The 19320-nt window shown below is 36.7% G+C and overlaps 2 protein-coding genes across 2 annotated transcripts; one reads left to right on the plus strand and one right to left on the minus strand.

Annotated features, from left to right (window-relative positions):
• Positions 1–985: 985 nt before the first annotated feature.
• sgpl1 (sphingosine-1-phosphate lyase 1) lies at positions 986–15441 on the plus strand. Its single transcript, XM_083539737.1, has 14 exons — positions 986–1281; positions 5659–5824; positions 7236–7303; positions 8174–8321; positions 8899–8978; positions 9133–9261; positions 10314–10402; positions 10946–11054; positions 11142–11240; positions 11404–11550; positions 11712–11950; positions 12049–12195; positions 12296–12416; positions 13631–15441. The coding sequence occupies exons 1-14, from the start codon at positions 1270–1272 to the stop codon at positions 13793–13795; spliced, it is 1719 nt and encodes a 572-aa protein (XP_083395863.1). The 5' UTR covers positions 986–1269; the 3' UTR covers positions 13796–15441.
• Positions 15442–15773: 332 nt separating this feature from the next.
• pcbd1 (pterin-4 alpha-carbinolamine dehydratase/dimerization cofactor of hepatocyte nuclear factor 1 alpha) lies at positions 15774–18903 on the minus strand. Its single transcript, XM_083539738.1, has 4 exons — positions 18808–18903; positions 16624–16755; positions 16385–16465; positions 15774–16268 (listed from the first exon to the last, which is right to left on the minus strand). The coding sequence occupies exons 1-4, from the start codon at positions 18808–18810 to the stop codon at positions 16176–16178; spliced, it is 309 nt and encodes a 102-aa protein (XP_083395864.1). The 5' UTR covers positions 18811–18903; the 3' UTR covers positions 15774–16175.
• Between the last annotated feature and the right edge of the window lie 417 nt (positions 18904–19320).

A 19320-nucleotide genomic window follows, 5' to 3' on the forward strand; every position in this document is an offset into this window, starting at 1 on the left:
TGTTGATTGCAGGCCCAAAGACTGACCTTGGTACTCAAGGCAGAGTTCACTCTGTTGTTTTGGATGGCCTGCAAAGCAGATTGAATTGATCAAACTAGCTGGCATGTAGAAGTCAGAGTGGCAGATGGTCATTCTATATCCTGAACTAGATGTCTCCGCACAGAGCAATCTACTTCTGTATAAAGAACTGGTACTGGAAGTGCATGACACAAGTTATGCAATATAATAACTTCTTCCTAGAAGTCATGTCTCTTCTCAGATGTTATACTCTAATCTACTATTATCAGTACAGAAGAATCTGGATATGGCTATAAACGTACCATTCAAAGTCCTATGACTAGTCTTTGGTGTACAAAAAATAATTTAGCTGACAGACTTTAGTCTTGGAATTGCAAGATAATATAACAGGCTTAATAGTGAACAGAGTATGGTACAGCTAAGGAAAACCACTCAATTATGCCAGCATTGCTAGGCCACAGGCCTGCTGTTTAGAACCTGATCTTTTGATGAGAACCAAAGGTGAAATGAGAGAAACCTGATTCCAGACCCAGAACAGTGGGTTAAAAGAACTGAACTTAGCAGGCTTGATAACAAACCCAGTCCGCAACAGGAGTAGCACATAGTGCAGGGCAAATAAACCTACAGGATAATCAACTCAGACAATACATTTCGTTATTTAGTTACGATATTTAAAAAAAAAAAAAAGCCAAGTCATTAGAATTGAGTGAAGATGTGAGTTTTATTGCTGAGGGGATAAAAGACTATACTGTACATGGCTCAGGGAATATACAGAGATGCATTTATCTCAAAACTTAATCTCATAAATGAGACATTATTCGACATGACCTCGAATGTTAACACGAAAGCGCCTCGAAATCCTGTAGCCTGAGCGTGTTCGGGGTTATATAGAGTCTGTGAACGTGCACGCGAGCGTGAAGCATAAAAGCAGCCAATCACTAAACAGAGCTCGAGCGGTCTTCCGGGAAAACGTCACAAACGACCACAGGGTTTCACCCGAGGCACTGCACCGATCTCCAGCTCATTTTTTTAGTGAGCATGCGCGCCGGAGGAAACCGTGTGGCTTATAGATCAGTGCAAAGCGGCTCTACCCACCGGCGTGCACTTCCTGAGGTCTAGCCCGTGATTGTTATGTTGCGAGATCGAGCGTCGCTCTTTATGCAACGCAAACAAAAGAGCTAAGAGGCTGATTTCTTCCTGGGCGGCAGCGGCGCCTGTTTTCTCCCGATCCGGCCGTCCTTCAGGAGCGACATGGACTACTCGGTAAGAGTCTCTAAAGCCACATGATCTCAGTAGATTTAAAGCCGCATCTAAACCAGCGAGTGTGCTGACAGTAACTTCTAACTATTTGTTATTGATCCTCGTTTGACTTGTCCAATTTTATACTCAAACGAATGACATGTTGAGTTCATGCAGTGCGGTGAAAATGATGTTAAGTCAGTGACTGACATTGCAGCTTATCAAAGTGAATCACGAGACGTCCACAGCAACAAAAAAAAAATTTCATCACTCCAGTGATAGAGCGTTTTTTTCTTTCTTTTTCACTATATGTCATATTATAAGTAGCGGGAAAAAAACGTAGGTTTGCTATATGTCAGTGGGGTGCCAACACTTTTGCACCTCCAGAAGTGCCTGTAGTGTACCTTTTAAAAAAACTGTAGGTTTGCGATGTCAGTGGGGTGCCAACACTTTTGCACCTCCAGAAGTGACTTTTATTGACAACATAATGGTGCACTATAAACATATTTCTAGGTAAAAGATACACCTTTTTTTTATTTTTTTATTTAAAGTGGTAACCTTTAGGGTAAAACCTTCCCAAGCAAACTCGAGTGCTGTTTCTTCTTTATATTTTAGAGTTCTTCTATACAAACAAAGAGTTACAAGCCTTAGTGTGTGCAAAAAAAACACGTTGAATGTTAAAACTAATAGATTTGGTTCAGGATTTGCCAGTACTATGTCAACAACACACAGTTTATTGACGTTTTGTCATATTTATATTCGCAACTCATTCATTTCTGCAGGTGTGGTATGGGAAATTTCCCACTGAAACATTACATTGTGTGCTTCTTCATCAGGAAACTCCCCTTGTATGCCACAAACATACAGGAAGTGCTATTATTACCAGTATACAATGAGTCAGTGGGCACATCCACTTTTACTGCACTGTTTCGTAGTCTCGCGGAATAAGTCAGGCCCTTGTGATTTATTATGTAATGCAGTGGTTTTCACCATGCTTTATTCTGTCACTGAATCATGCCTACTATAACGGACGGATATGGAAATGAAGTGGCACACTATTGTGTGAATCAAAGTATTTTCAAAAGGGTGTTTTTGTGCACGTAAAGCCTGAGATTTTAGCTCGTTCAGACAACAAGCAACACGGAAGGAACAAAACATGGTGTTAAATGAACAGTTTTGTTTGTTGGCTCCCTAGAAATATGATCTCCTTTAGGACTCAGCAAAGATTTTCTTGCAAGGCTCTTCAAGCAGAAAGACAGTCTGCATTGCTCTTGAACTAAAATCAACTAAAATATCTTCATTATTCAAGGCAAGAACATTATTTGCCAATTTAATCATATATATGCTATTCTATTGTAAATATGTGTTATTAGTTATATTGATATAATATGATATGATGAAAAGGATAGCATAACAAAGTAGACAAGGTCAGTAGTGTTTCCCCCATTCTTGATCTTCAGTATCTGCTGCAGGGTTGAATGTCCTCTTAGGCAAATCACACATGTATAGCGTCTTGAAAAACACTGCTGCTTTACCTTTAGCCGACAAAGATAACTTAATATCAGCCTGTTTATTGCCAATGACACTTCACTTTCTAAACTGATCTGTTTTGTGAACTGAAGAAGACATGGAACTTCCACTTTTCTTTTACTGTAGATAATTGTGACTTCTGGGTATTGGACATGTTTCTGGGTATTTATTCAAAAGTGTGTTTAAGGAACTGTCTAAAGTAATTGTTTTACAGCCAACCCATAAAACTTGCTCTGTGACTAGCTGTGTGCCAGCATGCTAAATTTCACAATAGAAGATCTCAGTCTGGTTTCATCTCTTCTTGTGTTGACTGTACTGGCTACAGAATGAAGGAGGTCAATTTTGTGGGGAATGAATTTTAAACAAAAAAAAAAGTTCAATCCCTTGTTCATATGTAGCCTCTGTATGTTTGGAGATGTTTTGAAGTCACAACGGCAGTTCATTCCAGCATTTCAAGAGTTGCAGTTTTTTGTGTGACCTGATTAACTGCTTTCTAGTCTTGGCTCACCATGTCAAACTTGTCACAGTTGAATCTTCTATTCACTGGGCGTGGTCTTGCGCAGGGACTACAACACCTGCAGGATGAATGATCACTTATACAATCCTAATAATAAAAGTAATGTGTGAAGGGGAAAATGTTTGATTTATGTATTTTTATTGAGAAATGTGTGAAAGTGCAGTAAATGTGTGATAGTCTGTATATCTGTATAGAGGCACCTCTTCAGCACACATTTTGTTTCAGTCAGAGAAACACTAACAACAGCAGGAATTATGATACATGGTCTCCTGGTGATACTTAGTGTTTTTTTTTTGTTTGTTTATTCACAGCACCTAGAACTAAAAGTAGCTTTTAGATATAGTAGACTGCTAAACAAGACATTCCTTTAATACATTGTGATATTGTTAAGCAAATTATTTCTAATCTTCCCATTTGATCAAATACCTCAAGGGTGTATTCAAGATAACACTACATGCTGACTGATTATAAAAGTGGGGTTATCTAAGATATTATCTGGTAAACCTTCAGCCTAAACTACCAGCATTATCTAGCATAAGGTGTGTAAAATGGGTAAAACAGCAAATTACAAAGTGCAGCCTTTTTGTTCTTTGTGTGTGTATATGTATACAGTGGTGTGAAAGTGTTTGCCCCCCCCCCTCCTAATTTAAATTTTTTTGCATGTTTGTCACACTTTAATGTTTCAGATCATCAAACTAATAAAAATTTTAGTAAAATATAACACAAGTGAACACAACATGCAGTTTTTAAATGAAGATTTTTATTATTGCGGGAAAACAAAATCCAAAACTACATGGCCCTGTGCGAAAAAGTGTTTGCCCCCTCTGTTAAAACTGTGGTTTATCACACCTGATTTCAATATCTCTAGCCACACCCAGGCCTGATCACTGCCACACCTGTTTGCAATCAAGAAATCTCTTAAATAGGACCTGCCTGACAAAAGCTACACATCATGCTGAGATCCAAAGAAATTCAAAAACAAATGAGAGAAAGTAATTGAGATCTATCAGTCTGGAAAAGGTTATAAAGCCATTTCTAAAGCTTTGGGACTCCAGCAAACCACAGTAATGGCCATAATTCACAAATGGCGAAAACATGGAACATTGGAGACCCTTCCCAGGAGTGGCCGGCCGACCAAAATTACCCCAAGAGCACAACGACGACTCATCCAAGAGGTCACAAAAGACCCCACAACAACATCAAATGAGAAATCATGAGAAAGAGACTGGGCAAAAATTGTCTAATGGTCTAAGCAAAAAGATCATAAAGGCTCGTCTCAGTTTTGCCAGAAAACATCTTGATGATCCCCAAGACTTTTGGGAAAATACTCTGTGGACTGACGAGACAAAAGTTTAACTTTTTGGAAGGTGTAAAAGTCAGAATCAGAATCAGAATGGCAAAAGTAACACTGCAAATTAAAGTCTTTGGAGTGGCCTAGTCAAAGTCCTGACCTGAATCCTATTGAGATGCTGTGGCATGACCTTAAAAAGGTGTTTCATGCTCAAAAACCCTCCAATGTGGCTGAATTACAACAATTCTGTATATGAGTGGACCAAAATTCCTTCACAGCGCTGTAACAGACTCATTGCAAGTTATCGCAAATGCTTGATTGCAGTTGTTGCTGCTAAGGGTGGCCCAACCAGTTATTAGGTTTAGGGGGCAAACACTTCACTTTCACACAGGGCCATGTAGTTTTGGAATTTGTTTTCTCTCAATAATAAAAACCTTCATTTAAAAACTGCATGTTGTTTGTGTTCACTTGTGTTATATTTTACTAATATTTAAATTAGTTTGCTGATCTCAAACATTTAAGTGTGACAAACATAAAAAAAAAAAAAGAAATCAGGAAGGGGCAAACTATTTTTCACACCTGTGTGTGTGTGTGTGTGTGTGTGTGTGTGTGTGTGTGTGTGTGTAATAATATTGTAGACAGTCCAAGGAAAGGGTTGGTAAAAAAAAAGTATAGTCATGTTAAAATAACCGGTTTCTTGACCTCTCATGTGCTGCCACTACCCTGGTTTAAAATTTTGCACTTTTAGTTAGTTGTATGTAAATGTGGAATTATCCCAGGAACACTGCATGTAAGGCAGGATTATACCATGAATAGTATTCCAGCCCATCACAATACACCTTAGCATACACATTTCACATAGACAAACCATTTAGCTTAACCAACCAACATGTATTAGACAGTAGGTGAATATTCAAGAACCAGAGGAAACCCATCCTGACACAGAGTCAAACAGTCAAAATTCTGCATATAGGAGACTCAAAAACTTCTGCTTGAATGTGCGATTCTGGAGCTGTACCTCTGAATTGGTATTAACAGTCTGCATTGCTCATTTTGTTCTCAGAGTGCTTTGGAGGTGTATAAGGAGATGATGCTGTTGTATTTTGAGGAGTTTAAGCAATACATTAACTCACTGTGTGCTGATTTGGAGCCATGGCAGATCATCACATCAACATTGGTGTGTACGCTTGCTGCAGTGTGGCTCAAAGGCTTTCTGTTTCAGAGGGAGAGTAAGTAAAACTTTTGAAGTCAATTCAGTCACCTGCTTGTTTAATTGTCCCTGAAGGCCTCCAAGGCTAATTTAAAACATTTAGTGTAGCATTTTTATTCCTCACTAGTCTGGACTTTTAACAGACATTTAAAAAAAATAATCTTTAGCCAGCACTTAATCTAAGAGATATTTATATAATTATGCATAATTTTCTCTGTTTCCTATAATTATCACAATATGCTATATAATATCATTTTAACAAGGCTCTAATTGACAGATACACTGTATTGCCAAAAGTATTCACTCACCTGTCCAAATCATTGAATTCAGGTGGTCCAATCACTTCCATGGTTCTCCATGGAGCTCTGTAAATTCCAGCATGGTACCATGATGGAATGGTACCTGTGCAATAAGTCCAGTCATGACATTTCATCGCTATTAAATATTCCACAGTTAACTGTTAGTGCTATTATACCAAAGTGAAAGTGATTGGGGACGACAGCAACTCAGGCACAAAGTGTTAGGCCACATAAAATCACAGAGCAGGTCAGCGGGTGCTGAGATGCACAGTGCACAGAGGCCGACAACTTTCTGCAGAGTCAAAAGCTACAGACCTCCAGACTTCATGTGGCTTTCAGATTAGCTTAAGAACAGAGAGAGGTTCATGGAATGGGTTTCCATGGTCGAGCAGCTGCATCCAAGCCTTACATCACCAAGTGCAATGCAATGCATCGGATGCAGTGGTGTAAAGCACGCCGCCACTTCACTCCAGTGCAGTGGAGACATGTTCTCTGGAGTGACAAATCACTCTTCACTGTCTGGCAATCTGATGGACTAGTCTTGTTTTGGTGGTTGCCAGGAGAACTGCACTTGTCTGACTGTATTGTGCCAAGTTTAAAGTTTGGTGTATTGGGGATTATGATGTGGGTCTGTTTTTTAGGATGTGGGCTCAGCCCCTTAGTTCCAGGCCTTCTAGTCCAACACCAGTGTCTGACCTTACAAATGCACTTCTGGATAAATGGTCAAAAAATTTCCATTAACACACTCTTAAACCTTGTGGAAAGCCTTTATCAGAAGAGTTTAAGCTGTTATAGCTGCAAAGGGTGGGCCAACATCATATTAAACCCTATGGATTAAGAATCGAATGGTATTCAAGTTCATTTGCATGTGAAGGCAGACGAGCGAATACTTTTGCCAATGTAGTGTAAGTTTGTCAAGTAGTAACACACAATAGTACAGCAGGACACTTAACTTCATAAATTCTTTTAAACATATAAAATAAATCTTTCTCTTTTACTACAACACTAGATTTATATCTGTATACAGATATTCAGGCCAAGTAATGTTAATAATAAACCTTCATTACAGCAGGTTTTTTGTGTTGAAGCATATTCCTAAAAGATGTCACATGTTCTGCTGTTTGTCTGCAGGTCTGATGTCTAGAACCAGGAAGCAGTGTTATCGAATCATCAGAAAAATCCCATTTGTTGGCACATCAGTAAGTGTTTTGTGGCTCTCCTTTTTTTGAATGCTTCCCTAAAAGAGGTTTAACTTGCTGTTTCACATTGTGACTCACCCTCATCAGTCTTAGCGCTTTTTGACACAGTTTTAAGCATGAAACTGTGGTATCTGCAAGTAATCTGGGTCATCAGCTGCTTCAAAATATTGTGTCTACTAAGTTTTATTAGAATACATGTTATGAAATGTTTTAGTAGAAAACAGACTGTAATTACCGTATCATATATAAGTTAAACTGTATTATTACAATAGAATAGAATAACCAAGAATGTTTAATTTGGTGCAAGTTCTTTTTTTTTTTTTTTTTTTTTTTTCCTGCATAATTCCTTAATGGTCATCATGGTAATAGACTTAATGGTCAAAAGTAGGTGGATTCCTGATTATAATACCCACATGTGCCTGTTTGTAGCCCCTTTGCTACTATAACAATAAGCACTTCTTTGCAAAGATTTCTTTTTTGTGTGTGTGTGTGTGTGTGTGTGTGTGTGTGGTTGCTGGCATTTCTGCCCATTCAGCAAAAAGAGTACTACTGAGGTCAGGCACTGATTTTAGATAAAAACTACTGGCAACTATCGCCATTCCAGTTAATACCAAAGGCATACCAATTCATTTACTTCAACCTTGCAACATTGTCATTCTCGGTGTTGAAAGGGAACTTTGTAATACTGCAGAGACATTCTAGACAATTGTGTGCTTCAACTTTGAGGCAACAGTATGGAAAACAAGCACATATGGGTGTGAATACTTTTTTGACCATATATTGAACATTAATTACACAAAGTTATTGTCTTCTTTGAATGAATCCGTACTGTGGGTAGATTGATTTTTTTTTTTTTCTGCTCTTTTAAAGATTCAGAACCAGCTGAACAAGGCTCTGGATGACATGTCAATGAGCCTCTGCACACTGAAGGAAGGAATGAGCTACGCAAAGAACCTCCCAGCACAGGGCCTTACACAGAAACAAGTCCTAGACAGCATCAAACAATACCAGACACTGAGTGAGTGACTTCACACATACCATGTTGGGCTGTTTGCAAAATATATGATAAGTGCATAGTACCTTTAAGCCAGGTTTACACTGTAGAGCTACAAACAACAATCAAACATCATAATATAATTCACTGTTCATAAATGCCAGAAAAGAAATACTTCAAAGAATGTTTGTTTGTGCAAACCTATTTAATGCAGAAGCAAAGGTCAGACTTATTAATAACATAAGCATAACCTTCACATGAAGATCTTCTTTTTATGATATGACATGGAAACCACATGGTATAACATGGTCACCGGTTGAGAATTTAAGATTTTATTGGGATCACTTCATATCTGACGTAAAGATGTTAAAAACCTGCTTTAATTGCAAAGTATACAACTGAATTTTTTTATATACATATTGTATTTGTTGTATGTGTTTGTGCGCTTTATGTTGCATGTCACAAATGAAAATTATTTTTTTAAACACAATTTCTTTGTGTTCAAGGATTGTATATTCTTTTTACCAATACTTTCTTAGTGACTCTATAGATCACTCAGTGGTTGCTCGCAAATGACTATGAACATGTTCTTTTGTTTCAGATGAAGTACAATGGTCCAAAGGCAAGGTTTCAGGCACAGTCTACTGGGGAGATGAAAAGCTTACAGATCTTCTAGTGAAGGTACTGGCTTGTTTTAAATGCTTTGATTCCTTTGTGGTTTTAGACTGCTAAATTGCATAGTTTGAGCAGGATGTCCCAGGTTGTTAAAGCTTTAACACTGAATTTATAAGTAACATTGGAGTATTTTGAATATGTGCCTCTTATCTATCTCCAGGTATATGGTGAGTTTGCTTGGAGTAATCCCCTCCACCCAGATATCTTTCCTGGAGTTAGAAAGATGGAAGCAGAGGTGGTGCGGATGACGTGTTCTCTCTTCAGTGGTGGACCTGAGTCATGTGGCACAGTAAGCTTATTTCTTATGACCAAAAAAACTTCAGACTCTTTTTGATATATAGCCAAAGTATCAATCCCATATTCTTGAAGTTGCAAAATAATTCTCAAACACCAACCAGTTACAGTGTCTCTGAAAAGACAACTTTTGCTTAATTTGTTTCATATTTTGGATCAGTTACTCATTTTTTTTCTATTCTCAAATTCAAATTTTATTTTTCGCATACACATACATACAGAGTACGACGTGCAGTGAAATGCTCCTTTGACTGTCCAACATTTAAAGATTAAAAAAAAAGAAATAGAATATAACAACAAAAAAATAAATAAAGTAAATAAATAAATTATAAAGTATAGAAAAATACATGTATATACATGAATGAGTATGGCAGATATTGACAGAGTAAATATGAAAGTGATTTAGTGTAATTGTCCTTTAAGTGTCCATGTGCAGTGTAGTGTGGTATAAAGTGACACTGTGCTGTGCATTTCAGAGTCTAAGTGACCGTCCAGAGTTAAGTGTTAACTCTTAAGTAGTGCTTGGTTGCTTTCATTGTAACTACGGTAATGCCTTTACTGTAATATTGGTATCTGTTTATATCCATTTGCAGTTCTGTGAAAGTTCAATGTTTCCTGATTTTAGGTCTTCTAAAAGTGTGTTTTTTACTGACTCGAAACTCTGGTCAATACTGATACTGATAGATATGGTCTAGACAATTTACTGGATTTTATCAAAGTGAAAATATTGACCTTTTTTTCCAGGTTTCTGTGTGAGCCCTAATTTAGTAATGGAATTGGCTAAACACAAAAACAACTAAAAAGTGGGAAAAAATAAATACCAAAAATACTCTTACCTTATGAGTTAATCCTGTTAATCTTGAGGCAGAAAGTACCTTGTACACAAATTAGCTTATGTACGAAAATTTTAACTCTCACTTTCAAAATCAACAGATTCCAAGGTTATTCCTCTAAAATATGCCCAGTTCAAAAAATATAAAACTATTGAATGCCATGCCATGTGAAATAATAAATCTTCCTTTTCCTGGCTTGTTTGTGTTTATCTAGGTCACCTCTGGTGGAACTGAGAGCATTTTGATGGCCTGTAAGGCATACAGAGATTTGGCTTATGAGCGAGGAATCAAATATCCAGAGATGTATGTGTTTTCTTTTGTCATAGACAATCTGATATCTGATTTAAAAAAAAAATAAAAAATTATATATATATATATATATATATATATATATATATATATATATATATATATATATATATATATATATATATATATTTAGTTATTTATTTATTTAGTTATTTTACAATATATATAATTTATTTATTTATATAATTTTTTTTTACCCTGCATAAAACATTTTTTAAAAGTCATAAAGTAATTTTTTAAAAAAGTCATGTTTGTTCTATAATTGTGTAGCAGCCTGGGGGGAATCCCTTTTGTGATATTATTAGTTTATTGTTCTGTTCTGTTGTTAACTGTTAAATCTAGTATAGGTGTCAAGTAGGTTTTTGGCTATTTTCCAGAATTCACCCACAGCTACATCTGACACATTTCCCAGCCTGCCACACAAATAGTGCCTCGTCAAACATGTTGATTTTATAAAAATACAAATTCAGAACTCTGAGAAAGTAAAATGTTTTTTTTCTACCTAAATCTATGTTGTGCTAATTGTCCTTTTTGAAGAATTGCACCAGTAAGTGCCCATGCAGCATTTGACAAGGCAGCACACTACTTTGGAATGAAACTGATTCATATACCTTTGGATAAGAAGACCATGAAAGTCGATGTGAAGGTACGATGTGAAGTTTAATACACAGATAGGCTTCAATGTGTTTATGATCAATAATCATTTGATTATTTTTAATTGATTTCAACCTAGGCCATGAAGAGAGCCATCTCTAATAACACAGCCATGCTAGTGTGCTCTGCTCCTCAGTTTCCTCATGGGATCATAGACCCCATTGTGGAAGTAGGAAAGGTAAAACAATGTGTCTGACTTAAAGATATTGCTTTATATTTGCAATGCGACCAGCTCATCACATCAATATTTAATGATTATTAGATGTCACACATAGGTTTGTTAATTAATTATTAATCCTTTTTTTTTTTTTTTTTTTTTTTTTTTTTTTTTTTTTTTTTAGTTGGCAGAAAAGTACAACATTCCCTTACATGTGGATGCCTGCTTAGGTGGCTTCCTTATAGTGTTCATGGAAAAGGCTGGGTTTAAGATGGAGCCATTTGACTTCCGAGTTACAAGCGTCACAAGCATTTCAGCAGATACGCATAAGGTCAGAAATTAAAAACGTGTGTGTGTAAAGTTATAGAATGTAAGCCATTTATATAAGCAAAATAAGAAATTAATAACATCATCCAAGTTAATGATTATCGGCATGTTTTTTCTTTGCCTTACATGCTAGTAAATATAATTTTTTATTCATTTTTTTTACAGTACGGTTATGCACCTAAAGGCTCCTCGGTGGTGATCTACAGAGACAAGAAATATCGCCACTATCAGTACTTTGTAGCCCCTGATTGGCAGGGAGGAATTTATGCATCTCCCTCAGTAGCTGGTTCTCGGCCTGGTGGTATCATCGCTGCCTGCTGGGCCACCATGATGCATATGGGAGAGAGTGGCTACGTGGAGGCCACCAAAAAGGTTGTTCAAACAGCCCGCATCATTGCAGCAGGGTAAGGCAGATAGAACAAAGCACATGTTTCATCCTAGGATCACTGCATCATCAGTATAATAATGACGAAACTGATTTTGCACTGCTTTTCATTGTTAGCATCTGCAAAGTGGAGGGACTGTTTGTGTTCGGAAACCCAGAAGTCTCAGTAGTGGCCTTGGGCTCCGATGTATTTGATATTTTCCGTCTATCCAATGCACTCACATCAAAAGGATGGAATCTCAATACTCTCCAGTTCCCATCTAGGTAAAGCTACTTGGATAACCTCTTTGAGTAATGTTCATGTTTGTGAGGCTAACAAACTTGCTTTTTTGTGTAAATCTTACCTCTGTATGTCTGTTCACAGCATCCATATTTGTGTAACTATGCTGCACACACAACCTGGTGTTGCACAGGAGTTCATCAAAGATGTAAAGGAAGAAGTAGCAATAATCATGCAGAACCCAAAGGAGAAGACCACTGGAATGGTGAGTTTAAACATCATGTTTATTCGCATTTAACAAATAGTATTGTGGTTTTATTTTAGACACAAAATCATCCAATGATTCTGGTAGAATGCAAAGTATAACTGATTCTAGATTAAAATGACTAGAATCTGCTACTAAAATAGCTTGTTTTCAGTTTAAGAATGAAAGAAATACCAGATGGTGTTGAATAATTGAAGGGCAATGGTGCAGCAAATATTTTTCACTCAGTTGACTAGCTAAATTGGGCTTCATTGTCTTATTTTGCATCACAAAGAGCTATAAAATTTTTCTTTCTGGCTGTTTTTTTCTGACGATTTTTGTGCGTGTTCAAATACTCCTTCTATAATCGCAGCTTACACAGGGATACCACATAAATACTTTGACTAATTGTTTGTCTGGTAAAATTGTGACGCTTATGTATGCCATATATTTGGATGGAGGCCATTGCAGGTCTTTTGTCATCAGCTTGACAAGACACATTTTCTGTTTGTCATTTTAAAAGCGGGAGATAAAAGAAAGGCTGGTGAGGCAACATCTGTTCATAGCTGTTACAGCATACAGTATATGACCAACAGTCCAAAGTGCACCAGACAATCACACCCATATGTGTATACTGAACATCTCATTCCAAATTGAGTTTTCCCCCTGCTGGGATAAACTTAATTCTTCTAGATTGGCTTTCCAGTATTTTTTACTTTTTCCAAATCCCCACAGCCATGGTTTATCCTGAAGATCTTCTTCCATTTTAAACTTAGCAAGCATTATTTTTTGGGTATGGCTCTGGGCACGAGAGCAAAGTCATGCTGGTTTGAGCCTCTTGGTTCTAATGAAGGAAAATTTTAATACTACAGCATAAAAAAAAAGACATACACAATTGGATTTGTAGTAACACTTTGGGGAACCCATATATGGGTGTGATGGTCAGGTGTTTACAATCATTTGGTCAAATAATGTAACTGATAACAGGAATTCACTCATGTACCACGTCATTACATGTAAAAAGGAAAAAATGTGTTGCGTCTTGATTATAAATAAAATGTTTTTCTGTCAGAATATTACTGTGGTATAAGGAGGAACTAAACAATTTTATGATGCATAGATTATTAACCTTTAACAGCACACATTATTGTGTTTTATTCCTTAATTAATTATCATTGATAAAATATGGCATGTTTTCTATTTTGTATTGATCACAAATTGAAATTTGTGTTTAGGGAGCAATCTATGGCATGGCCCAGTCCATCCCTGATCGGTCAATGGTGACAGAGGTATCGTGCGGCTTCCTGGACTGCCTCTACAGCACTGAAGTTAAATACGTCCAAAAAAAACATTACACCAGCAAGAAGAACCACATAAATGGGAACTCTACAACCTACTGAGTCTTGCATGATTGCTGGGATCTGTGCCTGCAGCTGCCCAAAAGCTGCTTATTACATTTACATACTGGCCGTATTTTTTCTTTTTTTTTGGTCCGTCATTTCAATCACACATTTACTCATTTGTAGTTAACGCACAAGCCATATAACACCAATTTACGTTGGGCATTTTCTTCAAGGTAATTTTCTGTCAATAAACTTGTCCATAATAGCTGTGGTATCAACGTCAGTGCAGAAGGTTATATTTTTCTGTTATATGGGTTTTGACACTTTTCATGTATTTCGGAATGATTTAGGAACTTTGCAGTTTTAGGAAAAAATAACACAATTTAGTAAAAAAATAAAAAAACATTTTTCTCCAAACATTTAGTACAAATTGCAAACTAATATCTTCAGACCTCCCTTAAAATATCACAGTTCATGTTTCAGAGTACAGTTTTCATAGATAGTAGCCTAATGCAAGCAAACCAGTACCATATATTAAATTATGAAACTTTTAATTTCAAATCTGTTCATTGTGCTGATGCTGATCAAATTCAGATAACTGTCCAACTTTGTCCATGTGGGTGAGTAACATGAAAATGGACCAAGCACCATTTTAGTTTTTCTTTTAATAAGTATTTCTAAAATACTCCACTAAAACTTGAAATACTTTTCAGGTATACCTGAATAACAAAACAGCTTTTTTCAGTTTTTTCAATGTAAAATTTCTAATCTAATATATTGTTAAAATGATTTTACATCAATGCTGAAAACAAATTAGAAGTAAAAAAACTGAACTTGATTTACTAGAATTTCTGCGATAAATCCAGCCCTTAAAATTGTGTCTACCTCAGAATTTGTTCCAACTTGATTATTTAAACTCTTTGAGAGGTGGTTCTGATTGGGATTTTTTTTACCCTTATAAATTCTGGGAGCAATTTTATATTTTATTGACTTTATTTTATTTTTTTGTATCCCAAGAGGATACATGTTTAATTCTGTTTAAATTCTGTTGTTTAAGTTCCTGAACTGTGTAAAAGGGAAATGGAGCAGTAGTGAAATAATGACATGGTACCACTGAATCATGACTGTAGACCTCATTGGCTGTTTAATTCTGTATGTATAATGTTTTGTGACCACTATGTGTGTTTTTACATTATGCTTCACTAATATAGTGTCTCATATTTCAATAATGCAATTATTATTTTTGTGTACTTGTTTTGTTGTTTTCACATTTTTGTCACATGTCTACAGCTGTTCTTGACATCATACTAACATTTAGGTTTAACTGTTGATGGGGAAACATCAATTAAATGTAATATATTAAATATTTTTAAATCTTATTTTCATATATAAATGATATTTTCATATATCATATAAAGCAGTTGTCCCTTGGCCTCCCACTGATGCATTTTAAAGGCAGTGAGCCCAGCAATATTACTAACTAAAATATGAGGCACCTTCATTTTTCAAAGTGGGAGTATAAATTGACCATCATGGTTCTGATTTTCGGTAGATGATGATCTTTGTTTTAAGTGTATGCAGACTCTATTACTAGTGCAGCGGTTAGATCAGCCTCAGGGAGAGGGCCTTTTTCACACTATACCATGTCCACATACCATACTAGCCTGTTCTTGCAAAAAATAAAACTGTATTTGAAAAATTAATCTGACTGCAATAATTTCCTGAGTGTTGAAAAAAAGTTTGGGTCAGTGTGTGCATCATAATGAAGAGTGTTTATATGTTTGTCATATAACCCTTAGTCTCCTCCTATTATAGAACTGGAATCATTAGTATGAGCTGTTGACTGTTGAGCTGCATTCATAGATCACATTAAAATGCATGTGTGCATTTGTTGACTTGGGAAAGAGTCCAGGGTAGACTGAATGACGAGCGGAGCTGAGCTGATGGAAATGCAATTGTATTCGAGAAATGTTAAACAAAAGGTAAGATATATTGCATAAAATATGATGTGCAGATTTGCAGCATAAACTCTGAATGACTCAGACAAAAGCTCTGCTTTATTTCAGTAATAGTTGTGGATTTAAACATCACAGTGGATGAGAAACATGTAAGTTGAGTTTGTAAGGACAGCAATACCTGGTGCACACTGAATAGAAAATAAAGGCACAATACTTTTTCCAGGACAGAGATGATGCTCGGTTTCAGCTATAAGATGTAGCCATCCTGCACAAATAGCTCTATTATCAACATAGCATTAATAATTTACAGATAATGCATCCTGTGGTTTTATTAATACTGTCCGTGTAACAGGCAATCAAAGATTTTCAATTTGAGATTGATTTGTATGTGAAAACCCCACCCACGATATGCATGTTATGCAGCAGTGCGAGGCATAAGGTGTCTGGTTTGTTTCTGCGAAACAGAGAGAGACTTGTCCTCACAACACTGAGACTTGATCAATGAAAGTAGCAAGAGTAATGTCACGCTTAGACAGTCCTCCACACTCATGTGTGCTGAGAGTAATGTGAACCTGGGAAAAAGAATATCAGTGAGGGGGTGATAGTGATGGCAATCTATAAATTGAATATTTTTTTTTATAGTTTAAAACACACGTGCAAAATGCTTCATTTATTAGTTCTCATGTACCTTATTGTAAACATTGAACCACTCTGGATGATGGTCCATTTTCTCAGCCTGTAGTGCTACTCTAGACATGAACCCAAAGGCCTAAGAAGGAATGTCATTCACATTAATAAAAATGATGCCATTGGTGTGATGTTTTACTTGCAGAACTCTTACTGTGCTTAATGAAATAAGATCATAAATAATAACTAGTAATAACAATAATAACTATTGTTAATAACTAATGTTATGTGGACGCTCACCTGATTAAAGTCTTTGAAAACAAACTCCTTGTAAAGGGCATCCCTGCCCACTACTTCAGACCACTGCGAGTTGTGGAGCATAGGGAGGAGCTGCTCCCTCTCCTCCAATGTCAGAGCCTGAATCTTTCCAGCCTGCATAGATACAACAGACACATTACAGCTTTGCTTTAATTAGTTCCTCATGCCCTTGTGATAAGACTTAGATGCACCAGGACTACCAAATGACTACTAATAAAATTTTTATGTATTTCCTTATGTATCAGTGTCATGTTGATGTCTGAAAAACTCAGAGCTCATATGCTCTAGCACAAAACACGTTTATTTTTTGTTTGTTTGGTTTCATTTTTCCAAGAAGAATCCCATTATCTTCTGCAAACCTTTCTGTATAAGAACTTTTGTTCTTATACATTTTCATTCATCCTTCTTAAGTTACTGCTTTATCTTCCATATCAACAGACTTGCTGTGGATCCAGAACCTGGGAACAATAGGAATACCAGTCTATCTCAGGCCACCATGTTACACATTCACACAATCATATTATGGACAACTACTCTTAACCAGTCCACCTAACCAAAAAATAAACCAGGACACCATAGAACATCAAGGAAATTCCCATTGACATTTAGGACATCAATGGGTAAAAATCCCAGTGAGACATTTACCAGAGCTAACCTGAGACTGCAAAACTGTGGCGATGCAACGCCACCTGTATTATAGCAAAATATTGCTAGCTAGCTAATCTGTTCAAATCCCATCAACACACTTTAATCTGGTCTCTTTGGTTTTCTACGTGATGGCAGTGATATGGGTGCCCTCTATTTACTGTTAAGTTCCCCTTTGTATGTATAATCATCATGTACATAGAACCAGTATAGTACTATTTTGCAACGATTTATCTCATTACTGCACCTCAATATGCAGTTCACTGGTTCCCACCTAAATCACTAAACAGTGTATCATGGTTTTTAAAATAATAATTTTATTGTGATTTTGTCATTTTAACTTAGTCTTAATATTGTTTTACACATTGTTGCTTGTACTTGGTTGTGTCTATGAACTGGCTGCTGTAACATTACAATTTCCCTTTGCGATTAATTAAGATCTATCTATCTATCTATCTATCTATCTATCTATCTATCTATCTATCTATCTATCTATCTATCTATCTATCTATCTATCTATCTATATTTGCATTACTACACCTTTTACTCAAACTTTAACAGCAGTGCAAGAGTTAGTCATTTGGCAGGGGGACGTTTCAGAAAGGAGCTCTGTGATTGGTTGCAGTGGAGCACATCTGGATGCAATGATGACTCCAGTTTTAAGAGCTTTTGCCATGTTTTCCCTATGTTTCATTAGAGGTCATTGAGTTATATAACCCTTTCCTTTTCAAATGCCTTATATGAGTCATACGAGTATAACATTTAATCCTATTTTCAAAGGGTACAACAAAAAAGATTATTGTAAAAACAAAATGCAATGAAAGGTTTCTGAATATTTATATGCCAAACCTACAATATTAAGTTTCCATTAAAAAAAAAAAAAAAAAAAGCAGTACATTTTTATCGAGTTTTATAATGGAAGTAAATGACACGTTTAAAGAGACAAACCTAAGATATAATCTTGTGTATCCAAATCAAGCCACTAACATATTCTTATAGAAAAAAATGCATTGATGCATCATGATTTATTGCATGAAAGAAATAATGATTGGATAAACAGCGTGTAACGGCAGATCAGTAGCATTTTCTCTGTATTTGATGTCGACTGTGCAGCTCTGAGTTTTCATGAGTGACATCAGCACTTTCGTGACAGCAAACTGCGAAACAATGAAGCTGATAACGCCGTCATACATCAATCAATCAATCAATCAATCATCCGTCTCTTAGCAACAAGTCTTTCCGGCGTCCAGCAGCTGACACGAGTCAGTATAAATGTACATACAGCTCGTGGAAAAAAACACAAAATTTTAAAACCGTGACACACAGACTGAAAAACCTTCTGCGTATAGAGACGTACATTAAATACATTCTGCATGTACAGCCGCTCTAAGAAACAGGAGCAGCAACAGGTGGAACCCATTTTAACTTTTCAGCCTTACTATGAAGTGCGCGTATTGTGAGAATTATGGCTAAATATATTAATCAAAGCTGTAGCGTTGTAATTTTGGACACTGTACTCACCATGTTTGTTCTCAGAGGAATACTGCCCTTCTACCTCCTCGTGTCTCCTGCTCTGAATTAAACACAACCCCATAACCTGCCGTTCCTCAAGCACCGCCTCCTGCGCTGCGATTGGCCAGTGTCTCATATTTACAGGCAGCCTCGCATGTCTATTGGCCACCCATCTCCAAACTGTACAGCAGGAGGTGGAGTTTAGCACAATTAGCAGTAGCCTGCTATCCAGCTGCAGAGCCGTGCAGTGACGCCGTGAAGACTCCGCCCCCTGAAGCGTAGCGGGTGCATCATCCGTGCAAATCAACTGAAATCTGCTTAATGGACCTGGAAGAAAAAAACCCGCAGCCATGTGTAGGTTTGGTCCGACCGTCAAGTATTCAAAAAACGACGCTTTATAAACAGTCATTAATTAGGACAGAGTCGTAGGGGCCTCTGTGAATTGAAGCTAGACACGTCCACGATGCCGCCATCTTGGAGAGGGCACATTTAGCTCTTTGGCTTGAATTTAAAATAAGATCT

Source organism: Silurus aristotelis, assembly GCF_946808225.1.
Source record: "Silurus aristotelis genome assembly, chromosome: 4".
In the NCBI taxonomy this organism is placed as follows: domain Eukaryota; kingdom Metazoa; phylum Chordata; class Actinopteri; order Siluriformes; family Siluridae; genus Silurus; species Silurus aristotelis.

What these genes read in the sequence shown, in the direction of transcription:
- sgpl1 (XM_083539737.1), top strand. An exon ending in TTACAGATCTTCTAGTGAAG is followed by an intron (nt 8,979 to 9,132) that starts GTACTGGCTTGT and finishes ATCTATCTCCAG; the next exon opens with GTATATGGTGAGTTTGCTTG. An exon ending in AGGAGAAGACCACTGGAATG is followed by an intron (nt 12,417 to 13,630) that starts GTGAGTTTAAAC and finishes ATTTGTGTTTAG; the next exon opens with GGAGCAATCTATGGCATGGC.
- pcbd1 (XM_083539738.1), bottom strand. An exon ending in TTTTCAAAGACTTTAATCAG is followed by an intron (nt 16,466 to 16,623) that starts GTGAGCGTCCAC and finishes ATTCCTTCTTAG; the next exon opens with GCCTTTGGGTTCATGTCTAG. An exon ending in GGTTCAATGTTTACAATAAG is followed by an intron (nt 16,269 to 16,384) that starts GTACATGAGAAC and finishes TCTTTTTCCCAG; the next exon opens with GTTCACATTACTCTCAGCAC.